The sequence below is a fragment of the Ursus americanus genome, chromosome 7, assembly GCF_024610735.1.
Source record: "Ursus americanus isolate L20-20 chromosome 7, mUrsAme1.1.p, whole genome shotgun sequence".
NCBI classification, from domain to species: Eukaryota; Metazoa; Chordata; class Mammalia; order Carnivora; family Ursidae; genus Ursus; species Ursus americanus.
The window spans coordinates 62,290,945-62,317,763 of NC_142133.1; the positions used below are offsets into that span (position 1 = coordinate 62,290,945).

Here is a 26,819-nt window from a genome sequence, read left to right on the forward strand (position 1 = left end):
TTTGCTTCATGTTCCTTTTGATTATTAGAAATTGCTTTCTTATTTTTAATTTAATTTTATAATTCTGTAAAACATCAGCTTGGTTCCCAAGTCAAGCACACAGTATGAAATACGATTTAGTCAAAGAAGTCTAGTGTCTACTGTAGTCCCTCCCATCATGTTCCCTCCTTCCTTCTGCACCTCGCCATTTTTCTTCCATTATTTTAAAATTATTTAGTAACTGGTTTTTAACATAAGCATTGTGTGTGTATCTGTGTGGCCTCACCTCCTTCGATAAAAGGCAACATGCCTACACACATTGATCTCTACCTTTCTTTTTCCACTTAACAGAATATTCCAGAGAAAGGTCCCCTATCAGTGTCTGTAGATGTTCCTCACGGTTCTGGGCACCTGCACGGAACTCGGTCATGTACTCACTGTCCTCATTCCCCACTGTGGGCGTCTGCATTGTTTCCAGTATTTTATTCTTAGGAATGGAGCTACCACGAAGAGTTTTGTGCATACATTTTACCATTCCTTTTGGCTAGTATTTTTGGGATAGATTTCTTGAAGTGGGATTGTGGGACAAGAGTAAATGCATAGTCATTATGTTAGATGTTGGGAAAGTTTCCTCTCTAGGTGCAGTTGGAGGAAGAGAAGATTAGTTGGACATCTTTTCGAGGATATTACAAGTTTCTACGTTTAAGAGTTAACATGCTAATATATTTTGGTAAATCATATCAATCAAAATGATTTGATTCTTGTAAAAAAAAAAAAAAGAATCATTTCCCAGAGGTGGACAGGTTTGCATTTTAATTTTTTTCTTATTTTAAATTTGTAAATGTTTGCACCCAGCTTTAGTTTAGAACAGGATCCTTTCTGAATGACTTCCAAGGAATCACCAGTAAGAATTTATTGCACAAGAAGAATGGATAAGGTGCTGGGCTAAACGCTGTTTGGGATAAGAGAAGTGTGAAGCATCCTTATCTTGGCTTTCCAGAAGCTTATACTCCAGCTGAGGTGATAAGACTGGAAAATAACTATGACCTAAGGCAGTATGCAATGTAGTCAAATGCAAGTTGCAGAAAAATGACTCCGTGGCAGGAGGACATGTCAAGCTAGATCTATTGGGGAAAACTTCAGAGAAATAGTAGGATTTGATGGGTCATGGGCTGATGACAGAAACATGGTGAAAACGTTCACGCCTGGGGACAGTCCTGGGGACCGGCTGGCTGGGTTGGGAGGAATTGGGAGAGGCTATTTGGCAGTCAGCCGGAAGCTACTGGGGGCTGTGGGAAGCAGGTTCCATGATCAAACTGGGTCGGGTGCTCAGGGGTTGGCGTGTGGAGAAGCTGGAGCAGGGAGAGCTGGTAGCGGGTCCCCAGCCTTGCCCAATCTACGGCACCAGGAAGGAGGGCACACGTGGAGGCAGGTGAGGGAGGGATGAGTCACTGCGGGAGCCTGCAGGCGCAGTGCCGGGAGACAGAGCCCGCGGAGCTGCGGTGCTGATACTTCAGCAGATCCCTGTGGAAAGAAAAACGTCATCAACCCTGTCCTGCTTGAGTCTGGGTGCTCTGGGGGGAAGCAGTGACTGGAGAATTCCGATGGACCCATTGTGGATGACATGGTCTGTGCACCACTGTGGAGAACAGCTGGGGTCCCAAATACCTGCCGGTGTGGACGGAGAAGGCTTCCACGGCGCAGGGCTCGGAACCCTGTCTGGAAGCCATGCCGACCTGCCCCAACCACCCTGGGAGGTGTGGGAGGTTTCACAGTCCCGCCACCCAGCGTCATTCCATCCTCTTCAAATCTGTCCCTCCTCGACATGAGTCCCGGGGACCAGGGACCAAACTCCATCCCTGCTCCAGGAGGCAGCAAACAACCAGGGACACAACCCACATAGTATTTCTGGGCAAGTCAGTGGTTCAGGAATGAGCGCTGACACCCGGTTTAGGACTTTTGTGGAGCCACTGGGGAAACGGTCCCCTTCCTTGGCTCTTTCCCACTGGGGTCACACCTGAGAGGGTATAGGGATGAGGCAACTGCAGGCACCAAGTCATCGTGGGGATCCTGGGGGCCAAGTCAAACACAGCCAGGAGAGCATAGGTTGCCTCTTAGTAATTTATTTTAAAAATGTTTTGGCATGAAAAGTGCATTGCACATGTGTAGATAAGCTTCTCTGTACATCCTAGGGCTCATTAGCTGGCATTTGGAATGCCTCGAACGTCACACTTCACAGGGAGTTGCTTAAACCCTTTATACAATTTATCGGTGACGTGAGCGATGTGGAAGACAAGTGGGTGTCTAGAGAGACTACGCTCTTCTCTCCCCTTCGCATAAACAGAGTATAGAAATCCCACCAGCCTCCTGGCGCTTTGAAGCCAGCTCTTGTGGCCTGGGCTCCTCAGGCCCTGCGTGCCCCTTTCCCAGAGAATGACACTGTGGGCTTCCCTCAGAGTGAATCCTTCAAGCAAAGTGCTTGTTGTAGAACCTGAAGACAGAGTGGGGGGCATGGCGAAGCATACAAAGATGGGTTCTGCCGGGGAGGAAAAATAATTTTCCCTCTACCCTTCTGAGTTCTTGGCTGAGACCCTGGAAATAAAAGATGGGTTAACAAGAGGAAGACAATCAGAAATTTATTAACATGTATCCCTCAGGTATATATAGAGATAGCCAAGGAAAAATGAGTAACTCCCAGAGGTGGCTTAGAACTCAGGTTTGGAAGACACCTTCCCTGGGAAGGGGGGAAGGCCTCTTAGGGGAGAGTAAACGAGTTTGAAGAAAGATGAACTGGCCCGCAGAAGAACAGATGGGAGGTATGAGGTTCTGTGACGGCATTTATCTGGGTGTAGTGTTGATGTTTGTCTTCTCTCTTGTGACAAAGTCCATCTCGCTAGTTGATGAAACTCCCAGGGAAGGGATTTATGGCCATTCATTTTTTTTTCAAACATTTTTTATTTAAATTCAATTAATTAACATATAATGTACTATTGGTTTCAGAGGTACAGGCCTGTGATTCATCAGCCTTATATAACACCCAGTGCTCATTACATCACGTGCCCTCCTTAAGGTCCGTCACCCAGTTACCCTATCCCTCCACCCCCTGCCCCAGCAACCCTGTTTGTTTCTTATGATTAAGTCTCTTATGGTCTGTCTCCCTCTCTGGTTTCATCTTGTTTCATTTTTTCCTCTCGTCCACTATGATCCTCTGCCTTGTTTCTTAAATTCCATATATCAGTGAGCTCATATGATAATTGTTTTTCTCTGATTGACTTATTTCACTTAGCATAGTACGGCCATTGAGTCTTTTTGGAGAACTGGTCTTCAGGCAGATGCGGACACTTCATAAACAGCCTTTCCCCCCATTTGCTGCTTTTCAAGTGCCTCAAAACCATCAGTGTAGCAAAGCGGCCTATTTTGGGTGGCACACGCTTAACTAGTCATATTTTGGGGTGGCATATTCTGTTACCCTTCAGTTCCATGATTTTCCTGTGCATGCCTGGGGGGGGAGGGGGGCTGGTGTATTTGCTAAGCACATTTTCATGCATTTGTCAAGCTTTGCTTTCAGTTACATACTCCCTGACAATGATGGGGGATGCATAGAGTCCCATTTACCTCTTACAGCTGGTGGGGCTGGTATTTGCCATTACAACCCCACATGTGTGAAATGACCAAATTGCCCTCAGGGCTGAATTGACAGAAGTGGAAGAAAACCAAATTCTGATGACATTCACTGAGGCCTGAATTCAACTGTGGCCCCTAGAGTTTCTCAATCATGGAAGCAGTATATTCCCTTTTTGTGTGGGCATTTGTTTTTTTAAAAACATCTATGAAAGAGTCCTAACTGATGAGCTCTTCCTTAATACTACATACTATAAGGCTGTAACAATGTGGGAAAACACAATAGCACGCAGTCATTCCAGCAAAACGAGAAATAGGATACATGGGCAAACTCGATCTGATTCATTCCACTTTATTCTGGGGTGTAAATTACAGATAACACAACTCGTAAACATACTAGTGGACATTGAAAACTAAGGCCATTCTGTGAGTTATTTTTAAAACTTATTTTGTACATAATCTTTTAAAAAATAAATTACCAAAACCAAGATTCTCTTCTGAAATAAAAGCTTAAGGTCGGTACAAGAAAACTTTTGGGCCGTCTCCAACCTGAAGCTCATCGTGTGACAAGACCGTGTTTGTTTCCTACAGCATAAATAACAGCTCTAAGGCAAAGCCTACCTCAGCCTCAAGCTCTCCTCTCCAGATGTCCCCACAAAGTAGTGCTTACCACAGTGACCAGTGTTTACAAACCATTTTCCTCCCAGTGAGTAGCAAAGAGATTTTTACCTAAGAAACACGTTGTAGAATTCTTGGAATGAGAAAAAGAAAGGGACTCATAACTAAGGCACTGAAAGCACATTATTTATAGAAAGAAATGTAAACAATTTAATACCAACAGGCTCCCTCCATTAGAGTCTCTATTATAAAAGTGCACAGGGGCGTCGAGGTCGGGCCCAGAGCCTGCAGGCAAGATGCAATGGGCACGTCACCCTTTCTGCAGAATTCGGTCTTGGCCACCAACGTCCAGCTCCCAACGTGGTGCCGAGAAGTAACTAATGTCAGAGGGACGCGAGTGGAAGCTGGTATTTCTCCCTAATCTGTGTGTCGGCAGTGTTACAAACAAGGAAGGATTTTAATAGTAATTTGAAATTACGGGCTCTGTTTAACATCTTCGTCCAGTCCTTTACCATGTTCGCCTACTGATTTGCACAGTGACTTCAGACTCATCAGAGCTTTCTGGTGGGAGAATCTGTGACCTCATCAGCGCCCTTCCTCGTAGTTTCCTATGTTAAGTATAATGGTTCCCATTAACGTCCCATACAAACCACATTTGCTTTGTTTAAAACATTTCCAAACGGTGAAGACTGAGCAGTTGGATAGACAGTACTGTAAACGGTTCACAGCCCACTGAGTTGGTCTTCAAAGGGCCGGAAGAGCATTCGGTGGGAAGTGTGAGTCCAGACGCAGGACAAGCAGCTGCTCTGAGTCCACAGTGATGAGGTGGGAAGGTGTGGAGGGGTCATTCCTGAGGCTGATCACAACATTAAAGTTAAATTAATTTCTACTTGACATTTTGTTACCGATTTTACAAAGCTCTAAGTTCCAAATCATCTGCTGAATATTTCTTTAAAAAATCTTAAAAGAAAAAGGCCAATATGTAGGAACATAAAGAATTACGACTTTAAAAGAAAACTTACTGCAAAAACACAAGACCCCAAAAAACAAAACCAGGAAACAAAACAAACAGAAGCACCTTTTTTCTCTTTGAAGTTATCCTTTCTGATCCTGAAAGCAAAAGCAGGTACAATGTCTCTATTCCCCAGTTTGGGTGCCTATGAATTTCGGGTAGGTAAAACAGAGTGTGCATGTTATCTTTAACCTGTCTTTCATGATCCACAGAAAACATTTTTTAAAAGAGGAAAGAAAAGAGCTTTCCTCTTGTACAGGTTTCACGCCATCCTACGGAGCTTACACGCCATCCTACGGAGCTTACACCGTGAACGAGGAGCCGAGCGCCGGAGGGCGGGCGGCTGGGCGGGCTACAGTATAAACACGTGTGGGGTAGAAGACGGCTTTTCTCTTTTGCCCAGGACAAATGCGGGGCTGGCTGTAAAACTCTCTGTGTTTCCAAATATAACCAAAAGGAGGTCTGAGAGAAACAAATTAGAAACCTCTTCTATTCAGGAGGGAAAAAACAGGAAAACACCTTAAAAACCACGGGATTAAACAGCGGGGTCTGGAGCCGATTGCATAATAACTAATTAGTCGCTCCTGGCAAGAGTGAAGGCGGCCTGCGGGGAGGGGTTAAATACGGGCGGGTGTGTGTCTGCGGGCGCTCACACTCGTCAGTCCTCCTCCAACGAGTGATGTGTCAGCGGTGTTCTGTGCGCAACCTGGACCCTCTCCTCTGTAAGTTCGACTCACAATGGGCTTACCTTTCACGGCAATGCACATTTTAATTGTTCGGTAAAAGTCACCGTTGAGCAAAAATGGGTTGTAATTAAGGAAAAGGCATTCACGCCAAAAGGGTATGTAAAGCAACAGCTTTTGAGGCCGGTTGAAGGCAGGAGGAGAGCGGACAGGTTTGCGAACAGCTCAAGACTTTTAATTGCCTCACGTTTTCTGCGGCTCTGACCAGCGTCCCCATTATGTGACAAAAACAGCAGCGAGTGCACAGCTCCAGCAGGGTGGAAACACCACGCGCTTCCTCTGCCTCAGGAGGAGACTGGTGCTGTTGGTTTGCTGGATTTTCCATGACTCCAAAAGCCAGGAATATTTAGGCAAACAATTGGTTGAAAGTGGATTTAAATTTTAGTACTAAAATAGGAGGCCTGGGACTAAAGAGAGCAAGAGCCCTCATTACCATTAAAAAGGGGTTCATTTTCCTGTTATGTTGGTTTGAAGAGTAAAATCTGTCAAGGCTGCGAGGGCTGAATAATTGAGGCTGAGCCATGACCGCCGTGGCTGTAAGCGCTGTTGCTTTAACGCAGATGTTAGATACCCGTGCACGTACAGAAAATACAATAACCTTCCTTTTTTGGGCAGGTTTTAAAGAAATATTTCAAAAGACACAACTTCAAGAGTTTCTGTCTGCAGTAACAGAACCTTCCACGCATTCCTTTAGAAAGGGAAGTGACCTGATGTCGTACAGAGAAAGCTACCCGTGCCGATGAGCGCAAGGAGACCAGCTCGGAGCACGAAACAGTAAGTAGAAGCGAACTAAACGGTCTTTAGTCCTATCTGTACAAATCCAAACTAAGGTTTCCAAGTGGAGAGCCTGTGGTTGCTCCCTGAGAAATGTCTAGGTCTTACTATCCATGGTTAGAAGGTGGTCTTCTGATGTCTAGGTGAGTGCAAGGCTAAATGCCAAGGTTTTATGAATAATGAAGGGCTTTCTATCAAAATGGTTGGTTGAAGGACGAGGGATTTCCGACATCTGGCCTGAAGGAAGGATGCAATGGTGTGATTGGCAAAGAAATGAGCCTGGGGACAGTGCTGGGGGAGGGAACCGGGAGGAAGGGCTCTCACCTCCACAGTCAAGTGCCAGCACTTGATCTGAGCCCGTGCTCGAGCCCCAGATCTGCCTCTTGTCTGGGGAGTTTGTTAGGAAATAGGATTGGGCCTCTAGGAAAATCTTGTGTGTCCCTTGTCCACTAACAGCCCAGTGGTGGCTTAGGAATACTCTGGCCCGACTTATTTTATAGTGATCACTCCCTGCTACGCGTATTGAAATTACATTCAGAGATTTAAGAAAAAAAAATCATGTGTGTAGCAATATTTTCCCACAAAACTAAGTGCAAAATATCTTGAACAAATAATGATGGTAGTAGAAATATTTTACATAGTCATGCAAAAATGCATCTCCATTTACAAAGGATTGACACATTTCCAAAATATCGCCTTGGCTGTTACACTGCAAACTTTATGATCTCACTCATTTTTCTTTACATTTAAATGTGGCTGTTTGTGAAAAAACCGGTAACATGCAAGTTCAACGATCTCCAGTCCACCAAATATTCTCTCTAGTAGCACAAAGATAACCACGGTGATTATAAAATACCACCGAACAAGACTGTACAGATATATGAGGAGGCACATTGCAGGGCTGAACAGGGTCCAGTAAAGTATGGACAGAACTTTGAGCACAAGGACCCTGAGCTCAGACTTGCAAGGTGGAATTACAGTCTGCCCGGTGAAGTGAAAATTCTTCTCCCCCTCATAGAAGGAGCGCAGCCTCTCTTCCTTTTCCTCCCAGCGCTTGTGGCACCAGAGCTGGAGGCCCTCCCTGGACTCGGGGAGGGTGTCTGCTGGGTACCGGCGCACGTGGAAGTGGATCTCCTTGGGGAAGTCCCCGAGGAGGAGGTGCTTCTCTGTCTGAGGCATGTTGTGAGGGTACGCCACTGTGATGTCGTGGACAGCATCGAGGTTCTTTCCTAGGTTTTGGAAAAGATAAAAATACAGACTGAGTCATGATCAATGGGGGACAGTAAGGCTGATTCAAACAACAAGGCAGAACCAAAAACAGGAAAAAGGACAGAGTGAGCCACGGTGAACAAGCAAGGGCGATACATACTGGCGTTCCTAGGCATTTGGGTCAATATTTGCCATTTTTAGCTTTTCATCCGCTTGCTAATTACCACAAAGACCTTTAGAAAGAAATTATCTTCATTTATGGAAAGAGTAACCTGCCATTCTAGGACTAAATGGATAAGCACATTAAGTCAGGTTTGAGATAGAAATAAAAGCCCAGGACTGGCCCTTTAATACCAGCGGGAGTCACCTCTTATTAAGAGACCTTCTCTCCAAGTAAGACACAAACTTTCTCACCTTTAGCCCGTTATTACTATAACAGCTATTGGAAAGAAAAACTCAGACTTACAAAAGTGGTCAGACACACATGAAAACTTCTGTATGATTTTGTTTTGTTTTTCTGTGATTTTTTAAAAAAAATTTTTAAAAACATGTCCACTTGAAGTCCGAGTAAGACCCTGACCCAGTATACCATCATCCTTAGCAATCTCTGATTAATTACTTTGGCATTAAGTGTTTTTAGCGAGGTCACAGGCCAGATGCTGGAGATATATGGATAAAACCTGGTCTCTAACCTTGCTTAAGAGTTCATAAGAGAATCCGGGAGAGAGGCATGCCCAGTGCCCTAAACAAGGCACAGGTAAGTGGATAGGTAAGAGGGGAGGGGCCCGGCTAGGCAGGCGGCGCAGGTGCAGAGTGAATGTCCTGCAGAGAGCAAGTGGGGCTGAGGGAACAGAAGTACGCTGCAGGCTCCCATCTGGCAAAGGCCTTCACCGTCCAACTTGAAAATTTGAACTCCATTCTGTGAGTGACAGAGAAGCACCTTAAGTGGTGGAGAACCATGGAATGATTTCGAGAAGGGACCAGAGTGTGTTTCATTTTAGCAAGGATTACCTTGGGGGCGGTGACCAGAATGGTCTGGAGAGGACTAGGGGAAAGGGAGGTAGTAGGAGTAATTTGAAGATCATGACAAGGCAAGAAATGAAGGTGAGGGAGGGGCAGAAGGAAGTGACAGGTCCAAAAAAATTACAAGGGAGAACCGACATGGTAGAGCCATTAACTGGATGTGGGAGGATAGAGTGGAATGAATGAGCTCAAGTTTTGTGGCTCAGGGTACTGAGTGGACGGCGCTGTCTTTCAGATTAAGTGGAGTGTTCGATCTTTAAGGCAACATGAGGACCACCCAGTTGAAGGCTGCTTTCTGCCATTACCACACTCTCCTCATGAAGCCTGTGATGTGCGATTTGTTGCAGAACTATATGATGCAGGCAAAATTAATCTGCGGGGACAGAAATTGAAACAGTGGTCGCCGTGGGTGGGAGAACTGCTGGGGAAGGAGCACGAGAAGTGTTCTGGGTGGCAGCAACATCCTAGACCTTGGTTAGGGTGTAGATTACATCAAACTGTGCACTTAAGACCTGTGCGTCTCTGTTTAGATTTTACCTCGATATTAAGGCACAAAGCCACTTCCCCACCTTATCTCCCCCATATATTCCCTTCCCACTGACACTATTACAGGTTGTGCTCCTTTTTTAAAAAAAAAACTTTTAAATTTAAATTCGATTTAATTAATATATAGTGCATTATTAGTTTCAGAGGGAGAATTTAAAGATTCATCAGTTGCATGTAACACCCAGTGCTCAGTGTAACAAGTGCCCTCCTTAATGTCCATTACCCACCTCCCTTCCAGCAACCCTCAGTTTGTTTCCTAGAGTTAAGGGTCTCTTGGGTTTGCCTTCCTCTCTGTTTTTATTTTATTTTTCCTTCCCTTTCTTAATTCCACATATGAGTGAAATCATATATTTGTCTTTCTTTGACTTATTTCATTTAGCATAATACCCTCTAGTTCCATCCATGTCGTGGCAAATGGCAAGATCTCATTCTTTTGATGCTTGAGTAATATCCCATTGGATATCCACACCACATCTTCTTTATCCATTCATCTGTCGATGGACATCCGGGCTCTTTCCATAGCTTGGCTGTTGGGGACATTGCTGCTATAAACATTGGGGTGCATGTGCCCCTTCGAATCACTATGTTTGTATCCTTTGGATAAATACCTAGTAGTGCAACTGCTGGGTTGTAGGGTAGCTCTATTTTTAACTTTTTGAGGAAGCTCCACACTGTTTTCCAGAGTGGCTGCACCAGCTTGCATTCCCACCAGCAGTGTAAGAGGGTTCCCCTTTCTCCGCATCCTCGCCAACTCCTGCTGTTTCCTGTGTTGTTCATTTTAGCCATTCTGACAGGTGTGAGGTGGTATCTCATTGTGGTTTTGATCTGTATTTCCCTGATGACAAGTGATGTTGAACATTTTTTTCGAGTGTCTGTGGCCATTTGGATGTCTTCCTTGGAGAAATGTCTGTTCATGTCTTCTGCCTATTTCTTGACTGGATTTTTTTTGGTTTGGGGTGCTGAGTTTGATAGTTCTTTATAGATTTTAGATACTAACCCTTTATCTGATAAAATATTTGCAAACATCGTCTTCCATTCTGTTGGTTGTCTTTTAGCTTTGTCGACTGTTTCCTTTGCTGTGTAAAAAGCTTTTTATCTTGATGAAGTCCCAACAGTTCATTTTTGCTTTTGTTTCCCTTGCCTTTGAAGAATGTGTCTACCAAGAAGTTGCTGTGGCCGAGGTCACAGAGGTTGCTGCCTGTGTTTTCCCCTAGGATTTTGATGGATTCCTGTCTCACATTTAGATCTTTCATCCATTTTGAGTTTATTTTTGTGTATGGTGTAAGAAAGTGGTCTAGTTTCATTCCTCTGCTTGTGGCTGTCCAATTTTCCCAACACCATTTGTTCAAGAGACTGTCTTTTCTCCATTGGATATTCTTTCCTACTTTGTCAAAGATTAGTTGACCATGGAGTTGAGGGTCCATTTCTGGGTTTTCTATTCTGTTCTGTTGATCTATATGTCTGTTTGTTTTTGTACCAATACCATACTGTCTTGATGATTACAGCTTTGTAACACAGCTTGAAGTCCAGAATTGTGATGCCCCCAGCTTTGGTTTTCTTTTTCAACATTCCTTTGGCTATTTGAGGTCTTTTCTGGTTCCATACAAATTTTAGGTTTGTTCCCGCTTTGCGAAAAACGTTGATGGTATTTTGATAGGGATTGCATTGAATATGTGGACTGCTCTGGGTAGCATAGACATTTTCACAATATTTGCTCTTTGAATCCGTGAGCATGGAAGGTTTTTCTATTTGTGTCTTCCTCAATTTCTTTCATAAGTGTTCTACAGCTTTCAGAGTACAGATCCTCTGCCTTTTTGGTTAGGCTGGCTGTGCTCCTTTTTTAATGATTCTTTAAGTCTTCTGTAAATGTAAACTGTCTGTCTCCTTTACTCTGTGATTTACTTCAATCCAGGTTTCAATTTGGTTTCATAACTGTCTTATAATCAGCCCTTGATAAGGACTGTGGTCTGAAAAATGAAAATACCACTGTCAACAAGGCTTAGGTTCAGAGTTGAAGGGACAGCCTCACTGGGATGCTGAGCATTGTCCACATGAGTGGAGGTGGACGAAAGGTCCGTGTAGGACGGCTGTGGTGGGGGTGGATCTGAAGGCCTCGAAAACAGGCAAGACTGGACCTCTCTGACTCCAGCAGGGAGTCCACTTTGTCTCACAGTGGAGGAAATGTCACTTCCTGCCTCCTGTCATGCCGCTTAGCCTCCTATTTGGAACTGAGTGCCCGGTTCATTTACTTTCAGAATTCCCTGGCAGTCATCATTTCTGCTTCACCTTCCACCTGGACCCCTCTCCGAAAGGGCTGCTGGCCCCCAGCCTGGGACCGCTCCCCTCCCCGGCAGCTCGCACCACCATCCTCCTCGGTCACGCCACACCACGGCGCACAGCTCCTCCCCAGCAGCTGCTCTCGTGCGCCAGCTTCTTCCGCAGTGGTTCTTAACGTTCACGAACTATCAAAACGGCTAGAGCTGGACTAGGAAGAAGCTAAACTGCTTTCGCTTTCTACTTCCTGCTGGACAGCCCATAGGGAAGGGTGTGGGTGCGAACATGGGTCTGTTCAGGCTATAAACGGCAAGTTTTGAGACTATGTCAGTACCACTTACAGAAATGTTCCTAAGTGAAAAATTCCAGAAACACTGCTGTGTGGAGCATGGAGGCCTGTGGAAGCAGACTGCCCGTGTTCAAATCCTAGGTTCTGCCTCTGACTGACTGACTTGTCTCTGTCGCCTGCTTGGTTCCTGTATCTACAAACCACCTCACGGGGTTGTTGTGAGCATTAAATGAGATAATACATAAAAAACACAAAATAGGGTCTGATACATAAGTACTCAATAAATGTTAGCTGCTAACATTGATTACTGAATCACAATACCAGCACGTTGGGTTCTAACCTGTCCCTCTAACCTTAGCTCGCATTAGCCCGCTGATGCCAGCACGGTATTTGCAAGGTGCGGGGGCTGCATTCACATGCCCTCTCTATACTGTCCAGGGTGTTATCTGCCTGAGCCCCGATGACGCCAAAAAGGGACCTCATGCCTTCTACACAAGGCAACTATTCAAATTGTTACTTCACAAAACTGCCAAGAATATTCCCTCTGCTTTAAATACACAGCCTGTTTCCCTGAAATCTCTTCTCTCCACTCTCTTCAAAGTCTACCTCCAGGGGCGCCTGGGTGGCGCAGTCGTTAAGCATCTGCCTTCGGCTCAGGGCGTGATCCTGGCGTTATGGGATCGAGCCCCACATCAGGCTCCTCCGCTATGAGCCTGCTTCTTCCTCTCCCACTCCCCCTGCTTGTGTTCCCTCTCTCGCTGGCTGTCTGTCAAATAAATAAATAAAATCTTTAAAAAAACAAAAACACAAAGTCTACCTCCAGTCTCAAGGAGATTGCATTCTAAGAAGAGCCTTCTTCAAGTAACCAGGCCCAGAGTGATCTTGCCCCCTGACATGCTCAGGACACATGTTCTGTGTGCTTATTTGGGCACTCATCTGCCATCCCGTCCTCTATTACTGGAAGCTCACGGAAACCCAATCTCCCAGGGCATCATAAGTACCTGAAAGGGCAAGGACCATGTCTCTGCTTTAGATTGTTAGTACCTAGCACAGTGCCCTGCACTTAAAACAGGTTCCAGAAATGCTTGCCTGACTGATATTATTACAGTCTGGTAGCCTCTCACCTAAAAATACAGGTGGGAATTATAAGGCCTCCTACAGGAGGTTGTCATAACACAGTGAACTAATATGCATAAAGCTCTTTGCATAGTGCTGGGCAAAAAGAAAGTTCTTAATGTTAGCATGACTATAACTTCTATATTCATTAATGAGATCTACCTACTGCATAGGATTTTTTAATTTTTTTTTTTAACTTGTGTGCTATCGATTCTTGGTTTTGAAAAAATTACAACAATCTTGGGTGGTGGGGTGTCACCTTACAAAAAGGCAATAGTCCAAAAATTTTCAAATTGTTTTTTTTTTTTAATTCAGAACTTTGGAGTGACAGAACTCAACATAACTAAAATACTATTTATATTACAAACAAGGGCAACACTGTAATGTGTGAAACTGAAAGCAATGAAGTGAGGAAGGAAGAACTGGGGAGGGGGAAGAAGAGACAGCTTACACTTTGTTGCTCATTGCCCTGAGCTGTACGGGATCCTTAAGCATCGGAGAAACTCAGAAATGCATTCAAGCCAGAGCAAGAAAGGAAGAAAGGGACAAAGGCTTTTATGCCCTGAGGTATCTTGATACTTTGTACTTTATATTAGTTTCTTGTCTCCAGACAACCCAAAGCCACACAGAACCCTTTATTGCTAATAGAGGAGCTTACTTTTCACATCACCTTCTCAAGACCTCCTGGCCCCATGGCCTCGAGCCTAGAGGAGCCGTTCCTAAAGGATAAGTTAGTTTCCTCTTAGAAGGTAACAGGTAAGGGTGAGCAGGGCTTGCTTCATTCCTACGTGACAGTAATGAAATGGATAGTCAGAAACTGAAATGTGCCTTTATTTCACTTACCAGTTTGAAGGAGGGCTAAAATGCAATAATAGAATAAGAAAAGAGAAGTTCCTTCAAGGAAAAAGGATTATAGTCTTGGTATGAAAACAACATCCTTTTAAAGTAAGATGGCTGCCATCAGTAAAAGCCATTTTTTAAAAATCTCATTGCTTTTTAGATAGTTGAGATTACAAATCTAGATGCTATCTAGCCACCTGTCATCTGCCTATATGGTGCTTAGAAAATGATCTGTTCCCGATTCTGTGCCTTCTGGAAAGTTTCAAACTTTATTATTATTGTGTTAAGCTACAACTATGTTAGAACAATCACACTCATGTGGGCCCATAGATGTTTCCTTTTTCCCCCTGGAAGAACAGGACAAACACTTACTATTTCACATCTTAATTTTTAGTCTAAGACTGAGACTAAGGGAATTTTTAATACTTCCGTCAGGTTTAAGTAACCAGCAGAGACTTAAAAGATATAACTGGAATTTACAAATGCAATATGCAGAAGGGAATGTCTCCAAGCACATCAAGTTGAGCCCATGATTATTACAAGAGTCCTATTCAATATGAAAAGCTCACTGGGAGTGGGAGATAACCAATTCTTTACGCATTTGTATGTTTCAAAGGAAAGAACTGCATGAAGAAATCCTGGTTTGTCCACAGCTGCTAAAGAACACACATCGAATTATATAGTTCAGTGGCAGAGTAACAGAAACACAAACTTTTTCTTTTTCAACCAAAGTGGTCTTAAATTTCAGTTATCAACTCTATTATTTTCTTTCCCCATTCTACAATAAAACATCTGCAGAATATACAAAAATACAATTTATTTTGGGTTTCAACTTTAATACTTTAAAAAAATTAAAAATACACATAAGCCTATTTTCTATTAGATCTAAATCCATAAATCTACATATTGGAGAGGTTTTTTTTTTATTTTAAGATTTTATTTATTTATTTATTTGACAGAGACAGCAAGAGAGGGAACACAAGCAAGGGAGCGTGAGAGGGAGAAGCAGGCTTCCCGCTGAGTAGGGAGCACGATGCGAGGCTCGATCCCAGGACCCTGGGATCACGACCTGAGCCGAAGGCAGATGCTTAACGGCTGAGCCACTCAGGTGCCCCTATTTTGGAGGGTTTTAAATAAAGTAGCTTGCCATCTAAGATGCATTTGTGTTAAAAGAAAATGCTGAGGCTGCTGGATTTATGCACTATTTTCCAGATTAAAAAAAAAAATTACCCCAAGATGATAAAAGTTGGATTTAGTAACTCAACAATCACCCACCCTGTCACTTTAACACTGACCTATACTAGTACACGGCTAATAATAAGCATGACAAACTGGCACTAGCCAGTACACTTTGAAGAATGGTTCGGAATGGACAGATTAAGATACATTTAGACAAAAAAATACCAATAAATAAGACCCGTTTCAGCTTCAAAATAAAAGGGCATGCATGAACCACTTCAAATTAGCTGTTAATAGAACTCAGAACCATTTTCTTAGGGAAAAACTGCTTCCTACTGAGAACATTATTCATTTGTCCTTCTGTATAAGTTGAGTACTTAAGAAATGAAAAGTACAGACAGGCTGCTTCTGGTCCTGCCCGGCGTCAGCTCTCTGACTGTAGCATGTTCACCATAAGCCTCAACTATAAACGCAGGTATAACACTACCGACCCTCCTAGGGTTTTGTGAGGGCCAACTAGGAGAAGGGTTGTAAAATGCTCGGAGAAGTGCCTGGCACACGATATGGGCTCTGATGCTTGTTCTTATTCCTCTGGGTGGGTGATCACCTAGAGCGCCTGTACGGAGCTGAGGTTCAGGCTGCTACTCTTGACCTTCCTTCTGTCTCTGGACTTGCTCCTCCTCTGGAGGAGTCTCCAAGTCTGCTGTGGCACACCTGGTGGTTTATGCTCTGACTGCACTCATGCCTCCCCCATAGCACAGAAGCAAAGCGTTGAGGAGACTGGCCTTGGCTCTAGGGGCAGGCCCTAATTCACCACCTAATACACATTTCTCTCCACCCCTACCAACTCATCCTTAGACATTTTCAGCTAAGTGTAGATATTAATCCTTTGACGGCAGTCAGAATCAGAAGGTGATGATCTGTGCTCTAGGACTGTTGGCCTCCTGCCCCATCTTGCTTTTATTTTTTTAAAAGCCAAAATTAGGGGGCGCCTGGGTGGCACAGCGGTTAAGCGTCTGCCTTCGGGCTCAGGGCGTGATCCTGGCGTTGTGGGATCGAGCCCCACATCAGGCTCTTCCTCTATGAGCCTGCTTCTTCCTCTCCCACTCCCCCTGCTTGTGTTCCCTCTCTCGCTGGCTGTCTCTATCTCTGTCGAATGAATAAATAAAATCTTTAAAAAAAATAAAAAATAAAAGCCAAAATTAGTACCTCCTCTTTGTCTAAGAAAGAACCACCCTGTGCTTGAAAATCAACTCTCAGCTGCAAAGGTGAAACTAAAAATGGTATATTTGTGAAAAGTCTTGCTTATCCAACCTGAGTCTGGTTCTCACAGGTAATTTCAGGGACATTATTTTCACATTCCTATCCTAAATCTGTCGAACTTTTGGAGTTTTTTATAAATGCACGGATCTTTTCAGTTCTGAAGATCTCTCTTCTGACGGGCGCTGATTCTCTGAGTCTTCAAAATAAGTTTTTAGATAGAATGAAAGCATGTTGGCATTTTCCACAGTTTACAATATTGGTGTATTACTAGATCATCAAGGCAAGACCAGAACAGCATATACTTGTTGAGGCCAGACTCACACATATACACACGTACGCATATAAAACATGTCTTGAAAAAGAGATCTGTGAACTTTTAACAAACTGGACCACATTATACGTACGTATGTACGCTTTTATACCTTATTTTTTATGCATCTTTCCATACATGCCGTCAAAGATTTTCTAAAATGTCACTTTGTGGATGCGTAATATTTGCTTCTAGAGAAATTTTAAAAATTCCTTTGTTTTGAGATATTTGTTTCCACATAAACAACATTTAAATTGATCTATTTGTAACTAACGATGAAGATTTTTCTAGGATAAATTCCAATAAATTGAATTGCTGCATCAAAGATATGAACACCTTAACAGACTTTGACTACGTAAAGGACACTGCACTGTGGAATGTTCAATTTAAACACAAGAAATGCATGACAGGGCTATCCTTTCACACTTACTAATGCTTGGTGTTATAATTTTTATGAAGTTGCTGAAGTAGACCATGTTTGTTTACAAAAGGTCTTGATTAACTAAACAAGTCCACTGGAAGTATATACTGGTAGACTGCCTCGCCTGTTTTGAAAATTCAGTTTTTTATCTGTTTGTAAGAACTCTACCCCCTACCATATGTTACAAATCTTTCGCAGTGATTTTATCAGCTGGTCACTACTGTTCCCCGGCCACAGTGAGTTGATTTTGTTGGATTTGCTGCTCTGGGAAAGCAGCTTCATTTCTTCTATCCGGTCCCTAATGCTGTTTGTCTCTTTTTAAAAGTCAATTTGCACAAAGCTCCTTTATCATATGTTTACAAATATGTTTACAAATCCATGATGCAAATATGTTTACAAATCCATTATCTACTGCCTATATTTACGGCATCCTTTCCAATACATGTATGTGTGCGCACGCTCACGCATCTATGCGTCTATACAAGTTCATTTCTTTTTCTATTATAGCTTTTGGATGCCTCTTTTTATCTCCCCCTGCCTCTATATTGTATGTATATTTTTTTATTCTGCAAGATGAAAAACACTTTTCCATTTAATTTTATAATTTAATTTTCTTTCAGTAGAGGTCAGTTTTTCTAGCATCCTTTATTAAATGACTCCTCTTCGAAACAAAAGATAAAATGAATTTATGGGACTTCATCAAGATTAAAAGTTTCTGCACAGCCAAGGAAACAGAAAAACTAAGAGGCAGCCCACGGAATGGGAGAAGATATTTGCAAATGACACTGCAGATAAAGGACTGGTATCCAAGATCTACAAAGAACTTCTCAAACTCAATACACGAGAAACAAATAAATCAAAAAATGGGCAGAAGATATGAACAGACACTTTTCCAATGAAGACATACAAATGGCTAACAGACACATGAAAAAATGTTCAAAATCATTAGCCATCAAGGAAATTCAAATCAAAACCACACTGAGATACCACCTTACGCCAGTTAGAATGGCAAAAATAGACAAGGCAAGAAACAACAATTGTTGGAGAGGATGTGGAGAAAGGGGATCCCTCCTACATTGTTGGTGGGAATGCAAGTTGGTACAGCCACTCTGGAAAACAGTGTGGAGGTCCCTTAAAAAGTTAAAAATTGAGCTACCCTATGATCCAGCCATTGCACTACTGGGTGTTTACCCCAAAGATACAGACGTAGTAAAGAGAAGGGCCATATGCACCCCAATGTTCATATGTCCACAATAGCTAAATCGTGGAAGGAACCGAGATGCCCTTCAACAGATGACTGGATTAAGAAGTTGTGGTCCATATATACAATGGAATATTACTCAGCTATCAGAAAGAACCAGTTCTCAACATTTGCTACAACATGGATGGCACTGGAGGAGATAATGCTAAGTGAAATAAGTCAAGCAGAGAAAGACAACTATCATATGATTTCTCTCATCTATGGAACATAAGAACTAGGATGATCGGTAGGGGAAGAAAGGGATAGAGAAAGGGGGGGGTAATCAGAAGGGGGAATGAAACATGAGAGACTATGGACTATGAGAAACAAACTGAGGGCCTCAGAGGGGAGGGGGGGTGGGGGAATGGGATAGACCGGTGACAGGTAGTAAGGAGGGCACGTATTGCATGGTGCACTGGGTGTTATACACAACTAATGAATCATCGAGCCTTACATCGGAAACCGGGGATGTACTGTATGGTGACTAACATAATATAATAAAAAATCATTAAAAAAAAAACAACAGATTTTTGAGAAAGTACAAAAGCAAAAAAAAAAAAAGTGACTCCTCTTTTCTCCAATTTTGAAATACCAACTCGGTCATACATTAAATTCTCAAATATGTAAACATCTGGTTTCCCTTCTCCCTTCTGCTCCACTTATCTGTGTTGATTCCTGCTCCAAGACCATACTGATGTCCTTAGTGACTTATATCTGGTAACAAAAATCTGCCTGTTTTCTTTTTCATTCTATACTTGACTCCTGCTGGCAAATATTTTTGCAAAATAAACTTGAGCATTTAATTCAATTCTAAAATAACCACTCCCCCAACTTATCCTGAAATTACATTTGCATTCTATTTACATTATAACTTTGGAAGAACACTTTTATATTGTCTTTTCCTCTAAGAAAAAAGTATGCTTTTCCATTTGCTCAAGTCTTATTTTATGTATTTCAGTAAGATTTCAGTTTTCTTCACACAGCTTCTGTGACTTCCTTTTAAAATTTATTCCTAAATAATTTAAGAATTTTTGCCATTATTGTGAATGGGATATGTATTCTTCTGCTTTTAGGCAATCACTGCTTCAGTAGAGAAAAATCTGTTTGCTGTACATTTATATGTAGCCATCTTAACACATTTTCATATTAAATTTGGTTTCTTTTTTACTACATTCTTTTTGAATTTTTAGATTTTCTATCAGCAGCAAAAAAGCTTTATGTTCAATTTTCTCCTCTTTAAGGTAGTCTTAGTTTCACTAGCATTTACTTCTAATTAAAAGGATGGTGGCTTTAGAGCTTGAGTAGGAGATCCTTACTGTTGAGTTTTGGTAAAAACAGTAGTCTATTTTATTAGTTAATTTCTATTAGTGGCTTAAAGTTCATCAAATATCTTTTCAGCATCTATGGATTAGATCAAACTTTTTCTTTGTTAAAGAAAATACTAGTCAAACATCTGTACGAACCAAAGTCCTAGATATTATTAAAAGGAAAAATAGGAGAAATGCAAAGAGAATTTAAAATTATACTGTAGGCTTCTGTGCCTTTCATAACAGGTCAACAGGAATAAAAATCAATTACATAAAAGAACTGAATAACTACTGATAAATGTGATTTAATAAGATTATATAGATCTATATGTCTTTCAAAAATATTTTAGAGGGGGGTAGTATCCATGGAACACTAATAAATATTTGATTATTGATGACAAGATTTAGACACATTTTGTAAAAGTTGAGCTATTATAACCACATTCTCACATCAAAATCCCATAAAAACATATATATATCCCCCTTTAGCAGAATACTTTTAGATAACCCTTGATGAAAGGTGAAATCAATAAGAAAATTATGAACTACTCTTAAAAGAATGAAAAATGGAAATCAATGCGATAGAGTGAAGGCTATACTCCATAATGTATGCTTCCTTATTAAAGAGGAAAAACGAAAAAGAAGAAATTACTACCTTGGAAATGGCGCCAGAGGGGTGGGGGAGAGAATCCAAAGGGAAATATAGGGGAAAAAATTATTACAGATAAAAAGCAGTAATTAATGAAACAAAACTAAGAAATAGTGAAAATAAATAAGTACAAAAGCTAGTTATTTGATGAGATCAATAAAATGCTAAATTCTATGAATGTGATTAAGGGAAAAAGAGAGCATGCGTATTTAAGATTCTAGATAGTAAAGGAACCAAAATCATAAATACAGACAAGATTAAAAGAATGATGTGAATCGATACGTAAAACTTCGTAGATCTGCATACTATGTACACACAAACTATAGTAGCGTATGCACGTGCAAAAGTACTGTGCTTGGTAGTATAGCATGACTGCCACTTGTGCATCTGTAGATTGTGTTACTGATGACATGAACTTATTTTGCCTATTCTTTGAAAAATTCATACTCTGTTCATTATTCTTCAAAAGAAAAATACGTGCTAAAATGTTGAGAGAAGACATTCAAAATGCAATGGGGAAAAACAAGAGCAATAACAATATGATTTGTCATCGCTGAACTCAACAAATTCGTGTAGATGTTCCAAAACCACGGGGCATGAATCAGTAACAGATTAAAAGATCCAAAGTGTCAGCACGTGCACAACTCTACACCAAATTGGATCTTAAGTAAAATTCTGTTATGCACTCCTGGAATAAGTTCAATTGACTAATCCAGCCAATCACAGGCTAGGCCCTGCCACTCACTCTGTGGCAGCTATCGAAACTACAGTGAGTATCTAAGTTACAATCTTGTAAATCTTTAAAAACTTACACTAATAACAATACAGCTCAACTTGAAAAAAAAAAAAATGCCCACAAAGCAAAGGCTAATGTTACAACTCTCCCTCTATCTTTATTGTGTAGGTAATTTTGCATAGAACAGAGTTTTCTCTGCAATTTCATCCTTTTCTCCTCTGAAAGAAAAAGTAAGTTTGGCTGAGGATGGGGTATTATTAATGGGGTGTAGGGCAAGCTGTCTTCAAGAGCAAGAGAAATAGAGTGGAAGGTGAAGGTCTCTGGTCGCAGGTGAGTTCTGTCTTGCCCTGGCCCTGGGCTTTGCGTTGGGAGCCACCCTGGGTGGTCAGAAGGTGCGGCGAAACCGCCTTAGGCGTGTGCCACACCTTCTCCTTAGATGATCCAAGAACTAAATTACCTTGTTTTTAATCCCTTAGGACTCTGAATTCTCATTCAGTGAGCCTGACTTCAGTTTGACTAAGGTTTAGGGATTCTCAGTAAAACAAGGCTTCCCTGATCAACCAGGAGCAGTCCAACCGCAGCTGCATGCGCTCCACAGTAGGGGCTTATGAATGCACAAGGCCCTCGGGTCGATGGGAGGCACGTGGGCAGAGATTTCTGCGCACGGGGCTATATGCCTCTGCCTATTTTGAAGGCCGTTTCCTGCTTCCTCATTCCACCACGGCCTGCTCATACTGTGTTCTCCCAAATGACCAAATTAAATATCCCACCAAGGAATGTATTTTATGGCCTTGTGCTTTTTAGTAGAAGTAGTCATAATTTGTTCTTTGTACTTTGTTTTAACAAGTCCTGCAAGGTAAAGTATAAAGCAAGGTGGTGGCGGTGGTGAAGAAAATGGATCAATATGGGGAATACTTGGAGCACCTGGGTGGCATAATTGGTTAAGTGTCCGACTCTTGGTTTCACAGCTCAGGTCATGATCTTAGGGTTGTGAGATCGAGCCCTGTGTCGGGCTCTGTGCTAGGCATGGAGCCTGCTTAGGATTCTCACTCTCTCCTTCTGCCCCTCCCTCTCCTCAAAAAAAAAAAAAAAAATGGGGAATACTCAAAACTTCAAAAGATGAATTCTCAACTACAGGTCTTCTGTATGCCCAGTTCCTCACTTGTACAAAGGGTGTTGCTACTGGGATACAGGGATAAGCTGACAGGACTGTAACCTCTTTTCTACCGAGAGCATAAAGAATCAGGCTGTGTGTAACTCACCCAAAGGACCAAAGTCTCAGGTTCTTCCAAGATGGCAAAAGAACAGTAAGCTCTATTCTTATACGGTATATGGAGTATCTTTTGAAATTTAAAACAAAATAAGAAAAAGTAAATAGATTTTATGTAGTTCAAAAGGATGTGTTTCAAAGAAGAAAGCTAACCTACTGATAACAACATTGTATACCATTTTGATACTTCTGCCCAAAAGAGGTTAAATTTCCTTTTGGCATGTTGTCTTCCTTTCTGTACTTCTCTTTCTTTCTTTAATTATATGTGGATAAAGCTCAAAGACAGACGGTAACGTTACACAGAATTTGACACTAACCCAAGTACTCTATGCCTTTTTAAATGATCAGAATACCATAGGTACCATAGGTACCATATACCTGTAGACTTACATTCTTGGATTTGAATAACTGTGGCCTATTATGTGCTCTGCCAGGCAGAAAACTCATTTGCTTGCATCCCATGGAGTCTACTAGAATCAAGTGCTGTTTGGGGAAGGGAATATTCCATGTAACAATGTTCTTTCTCTGTATTCTTTGCCTGAGATGTGAGGATCAAAGATTCTTCTAAATATTCCCCAAACTTCAACCAGAACTTCCTTAGTGTTGACCAAATTCTCAAAGCAATACTCTCCAAAGCATCAATGAGGACTAGGGGTATAAGGGTGAATTTACTTTCTAGTAAACTTTGTCAAGTTTCATCAGAAAGGGGAGGTCAGGGCTGATAATCAAGCCCAGTTGTTTAGTAAATAACTCTATTACATTTGAGCAGCACAGGGGTGGAATCAGGACTAGGGGCCAATAAGGAAACCGACTATTAAGGAGCAGATGCTTTCTTCGGAAACAGTCATTAGGAGACAGGAAGTAGAGGGAGAAAGAGGTTTCCACCTTAGGATCAATTCCTATGAATCAGCATAAAAACAGTCATTGGAATAATAACTTTCTGTTTAAAGTCAGTTATAAACACACTCATCACCTGGGAAATGCAAGTCAAAACTACAGTGAGATATCACCTCACACCTGTGGGAATGGCTAAAATCAAAAACAGAAGCAAGAACAAGTGTTAGCGAGGATGTAGAGAAGAAGGAACCCTCATGCTCTGGTGGGAACATAAATTGGTGCAGCCACTGTGGAAAACAGTATGAAGGTTCCTCAAAAAATCAAAAATAGAAATATCGTATGATCCAGTAATTCCACTACTGGATATTTACCCAGAGAATGTGAAAACACTAATTCAAAAGGTTATATGCATCTCTATGTTTACTGCAGTATTATATACAAGAGCTAAGATAGGGAAACAACCTAAGTGTCCATGAATAGCTGAATGAATAAAGATGTAGTGTATTTATATACATAATGGAGTATTATTCAGCCATAAAAAATGAGATCTTGCCAATTCATGATAACATGGATGGACCTAGAATGTATTATGCTAAGTGAAATAAGTCAGACAAAGACAAATATACGATTTCACTTTTATGTGGAATCTAAAAAACAAAAAACAAATAAAGAAAGAAAACAAGAAGAAACAGACCCATAAATACAGAACTAGCAATTGGAGGGGAGAGGGATGGAGGATTGCCAAAATGGGTGAAGGGAATTGGACGATACAGACTTCCAGGTATGAAATCAAGTCATGGGAATAAAAGGTGCAGCTTGGGGAATATAGTCGGTGGTATCGTAAAAGAATTGTATGACAGATGGTAGCTACGCTTGTGGTGAGCACAGCATAAGGTAGAGAGCTGTCAACTCACTGCTGTTTACACCTGAAACTGACGTAACATTGTGTGTCAACTATACTTCAATAAAAATAAAATTTATAAGGAGAGTCAGCATCTGTATAAATAGCTACCAATTCTGAAATTTAAACTAGGAGAATAACAATATATTAGGGAAGCAAAGGATGAATAGCATCTCCCTGAAAACTCTCATCCACCAGAACTTCAAACATAACTGTATTTGGAAATAGGGTCTTGGCATCTGGTAAATGTAATTAAGGACTGAGATGAGATCATACTGGATTCAGGTGAGACTTATATCCAATGGGAATGTCCTTAGAAAAGGACACACAGAAATACGGAGAAGATTTTCACGTGAAGATGGGGCAAAGATGGACTTATGTAGCCACAGGCTAAGGAACACCAGGCGGCACGAAGAAAGCTGGTAGATGCAAGGAAGGACTGTCCTGGAGAGCTCTGGGACAGGGGTGGCCCTGCCAACACTTGATTCGGGCTTCCAGTCTCCACAACTGTGAGAGAGTAAAGCTTCAGGTTTTTTTTAAGCTACTGAGTTTGTGATTTTATTAATGGCAGCCTAGGAAACGAATATCGTATACATTAAGAAATATCAAATGTCAAGGATTATTTTTTCTTTTAAGGTTTTATTTTTATTTAAGTAACCTATACACCCAGTGATCCCCAGATCAAGAGTCATACGCTTCCCTGCCTGAGCCAGCCCGGTGTCCTTGTTTTTTCTTTTTCTTTTTTTTTTAAGCCTGCATTTTGGGGAAGAGAAAAATCTTCTCTAAAGTTTCACTGGAGTTCTGAGTTATGAAGTAGCATTTTGAGAATAAAGAGCGAAGTCACCTGTTAGAAACAGCTGCATGGAAAAGGAAGACTCTGTTTCCTAAATTTATCTGAAGAGGTTGACTGCAGGTTCCTATGGAGAATGCAGAGTTAAAAATTTATGGCAGTTGCTACAAACTGCAGAGATGTGTTCCTTAGTCGAGGAAGAGAGGCTATGGCAGTGGTTCTCCACCTTCAGTGGTCTAAGCAGCACCTGGGGAACTAGGTGAAAATGAAGAGTCCTGGGCTTCATTCCCAATGATTCTTATTTAGCATGTATGGGTGAGATCAAGAAATCCACATTTTAACAGGCACCCCAGGAGAGTCTGATCTGATGGAGAGGGTTGGAGGACCACACTCTGGAAAGCACTGGGTTATAGCGATGGTTCTAAGCAGAGGCGGCTATGGGGAATTGTGTTTAAAAGCTGGGTTCTAGAATCAGGTAAGACTGTGGGTTCTTCGTCTAATTACACTCCTTGTTAAACATGTGGCCTTGGAAACATAAAGGACTATTTGAGGTCATCCTTAGCAAGTGATCAATGAATGTTGTCTATTGCAGTTATTTTTAAATTTCCTTAGGTGAAACAGTTTGCTCTAATTCACATTACACAGTGACTTTCTTATAACAGTAACTGCCTTAAGTTGTGTCCCTATAGGAGATTTGACTAGGGTACTGAAAAGAGTTTACTCCTCCTTTGGGGCACTGGGGAAAGATCTTGATGGATATGATTTCAGATAATTAGGGGACAGTGAGTGGGCACAAAACGACTGGGATTGGGCAGAAAGAATTTTAAAGGGAAGAAGGCAAACACCAGCTCTGCCAACATTGCAACTTTGCCTGAAAACTCTGATGGCTCCTAAGTTTACCAAAGAAAATCATTTCTCACTGCATCTGACCCAGTGAGGCAGTTATGAACCTGGCTAGACTGCAGAGAGAGGCCTGCCTGACCTCTAATTCAGCCTAGTTTCTCAGTCAATTCCAATTCCTTCATTTATCAGGAAAAGAACAGGAATTTTTTAAAGAAGTGCATGAGAAAAGTCCTTTTTATTAGTAGTAGAACACTTAAGTTTCCTATTTGTAGACATTTGCATCAGTGGGGTAATGGGGATTGGGGAGGTGCTGAACTTGAGTGAGAATGCAGACACTAATAGAGGCTTCCTGATTATAGCAGGGGGCACTGAACTTCTGCTGGTCTGCACCCTCAGGCTAAGGAGAAAGCTGAGGCCTGAGTCTTAGAGCCATGTGGTAGACTAACATATTACTACTTTCCAACACCAGTATTCACTCAGCTGAGGCTATACTTATTATCGGGGTCTGGCTTTTTTACATTCCAGTGTTTATAAGTAGTATGTAAAGACCTAAAGTCTTAATGTATGATAAAAACCAGTGGTTCTCACTTGTTTTCTTAGACCTAGCTAGAAGTTCACCAGCAAAGAGAGGCTCAACAATGGGTTAGGTAAGCAGAGGTGTTTGAAAAATTAACCCAAGTTATTAGGTAGGATATTCCTGGTCTCTCAATTCCACATATCTAAAACAACACTATGTAGGTATATATCTGTACTTCTTTCATATGATAGCACTTATTACACATGTGGTATTAGAGGTCTTAATCACTGCAAGAGGCCAAAAGGAAAAGGCATATACCTTGAAAAGGAAAAAGTAAAACTGTCTTTATTCATAGGCAATATAAAAGACTGTAGAATATCTTTAGGAATCTACAAAAAAGGCACTAGAATAAGTGGATTTAGCAAAGTGGCAGGATACAAGTTCAATATAAAAAATTATTTGTCCATAGTGGCAATGAACACTGGAAATTCAAATTATATAGACAGCCATTT

General features: G+C 41.6%; 1 protein-coding gene across 7 annotated transcripts in view; it reads right to left on the reverse strand.

Annotated features, from left to right (window-relative positions):
* Positions 1 to 3,936: 3,936 nt before the first annotated feature.
* LCLAT1 (lysocardiolipin acyltransferase 1) overlaps positions 3,937 to 26,819 on the reverse strand; it is a 260,122-nt gene continuing 237,239 nt past the window's right edge. For all 7 annotated transcript variants that reach the window (XM_087863748.1, XM_087863750.1, XM_045809142.2 and 4 more), the window contains one exon: positions 3,937 to 7,976. In XM_087863748.1, the coding sequence (XP_087719874.1) occupies positions 7,474 to 7,976 (503 nt within the window). In that variant the 3' untranslated portion in view covers positions 3,937 to 7,473. The remainder of the gene's footprint in view (positions 7,977 to 26,819) is intronic.